This window comes from Corapipo altera, unplaced genomic scaffold (genome assembly GCF_003945725.1).
Source record: "Corapipo altera isolate COAL_440 unplaced genomic scaffold, ASM394572v1 60069, whole genome shotgun sequence".
NCBI lineage: Eukaryota > Metazoa > Chordata > Aves > Passeriformes > Pipridae > Corapipo > Corapipo altera.
This window is the reverse complement of record NW_020889284.1, coordinates 300-2,113: the sequence shown is the minus strand read 5'-3', so window position 1 is coordinate 2,113 and position 1,814 is coordinate 300. Positions and strand designations below refer to the sequence as shown.

The 1,814-nt window shown below is 53.0% G+C and overlaps 1 protein-coding gene across 1 annotated transcript; it reads right to left on the bottom strand.

The window, feature by feature from the left end:
• Positions 1-319: 319 nt before the first annotated feature.
• SMKR1 (small lysine rich protein 1) lies at positions 320-1,600 on the bottom strand. The gene is made up of 2 exons (XM_027633321.1): positions 1,468-1,600; positions 320-580 (listed from the first exon to the last, which is right to left on the bottom strand). The coding sequence occupies exons 1-2, from the start codon at positions 1,468-1,470 to the stop codon at positions 386-388; spliced, it is 198 nt and encodes a 65-aa protein (XP_027489122.1). The 5' UTR covers positions 1,471-1,600; the 3' UTR covers positions 320-385.
• Positions 1,601-1,814: the final 214 nt, after the last annotated feature.

Genomic DNA, 1,814 nt, shown 5'->3' with positions numbered 1-1,814 from the left:
CAGCTGCTCCTCACAGGACTCTCCAGCTCAGCTGATGTTCCACAGTCACCCTTAACACTGTCAATCCTGCCCTGAATTCCACTTTCCCAGCTCAGGGTCAGACAGCTGCAGGTACTGGGAAGCACATCCCATCCGCAGGGAATGGCAGCAGTGGGAGTAAAGCAAACCCCAGCTCAAGCCCTGCCCAGGCTCAACCTTTCCATGCACACAGACCCTGTGACGGGCCACAGCTGAAGGGACAATGGCCCAGTGTCCCCTGCCTTTGTCACCCCGAGCTCGAGCTGCAAGAAAAGCACCTTTGTACGGACACAGCGGCGACCAAGGGAAACCCCTGAGCCAACACTGCAGAGGTCAGGACGAGTTTAATCACCTGGGAGCTTGGCTCTCACTTCTTCTTCCCCTTCTTTTTGGGAGAGCCAGGCCAGGGGTAGCCCCGGAACTCGAGGAAGGCAGCGGCGTTGTGGGAGATGTAGTAGGCGTTGAGCATGGCGGCGGGGCCCAGCACGTCCACCTCCTTCACCACCGCCTTCTCCTTCTTCTTGGACTTCCCTTTGCCACCCTTGGGCTTGGCTTTGTCTGCCTGCAGAGGGAAAACCACCACAAACCCTCTCAGGTTTGGGTCTTTATCGTCTCCCTCCTGGGAGCTGGGGGAGGTTCACTTGGAGAAGGCTCCAGGGAGAGCTGAGAGCCCCTTGCAGGGCCTAAAGGGGCTCCAGGAGAGCTGGAGAGGGACTGGGGACAAGGGAGGGAGGGACAGGACACAGGGAATGGCTTCCCAGTGCCAGAGGGCAGGGATGGATGGGATATTGGGAAGGAATTCCTGGCTGGGAGGGTGGGGAGACCCTGGCACAGGTTGCCCAGAGAAGCTGTGGCTGCCCCTGGATCCCTGGAAGTGTCCAAGGCCAGGCTGGAGCAACCTGGGCTGGTGGAAGGTGTCCCTGCCCATGGCAGGAAGGCTGGAGCTAAATGATCTCTAAGGTCCCTTCCAACCCAAACCATTCCAGGATTCCATGATCCCAAGACATCCCAGAACAGCTGTTTTGTTACATCCCAGTCCTGGCTCTCAGCTGGGCATTAACTGTGTGTGAAGTGTATTTTTCGTGCTATCAGTTCTAAAAAGTCCTTTTACAGCTCAAAGGAGGTTTTGCAGCCAGCCCCACTCCCTGCTTGTGCACTCCCAGCAGGGTCTCTACTGGATTTTGTGAGCACTTGTAGGTTCCTGGCTGGAATTTTAGCCTGTAGCTGATCTTTCAAAATAAAAAAGGCTTTATACAACATGTGCAAAGTTTTACAGCCTGCAGCCAAGAGCAGGAAAAGCTGAAAGTCAGAATTTGGTGCATAATTGTACACAAAGTGAATTTGGGCAGGTCAGTTTATGTCCTGCAGCCCTGGGAATGGTTGGATGTTAACTCCCATTTCCTTAAAAAGTGGTCTCAACCCTCCTCAGAAGGATCAAAGCTGTATTACCATGGCTGAGCCTTTTTGCTGAGCAGCTGGAGCTCCACATCAAGCCCTGGAGTTGGACCCTGCAACACACAATCCCAGGTGGGTTACACGGGGTAAAGCACTGGGGTCAGTTCCCAATAAACTTTAAAGGGAAATAAAAACAGTTAAAGTTAGTTCCTTGCAAAACCACATCAAGGTGTGTCGTTCCTAAAGGTGTTTCTTAGCAAATAATCACCTGTGAAATCAGCTGCTCGTTGCCAGAGTGCAGGACACTTTTCAGCAAGGCCTTGAGATTTAGAATCTTACAGTTATAGAATCATTTAGGTTGGAAAAGACCTTTAAGGCCGTGGAGTCCAACCCTTCCCAGC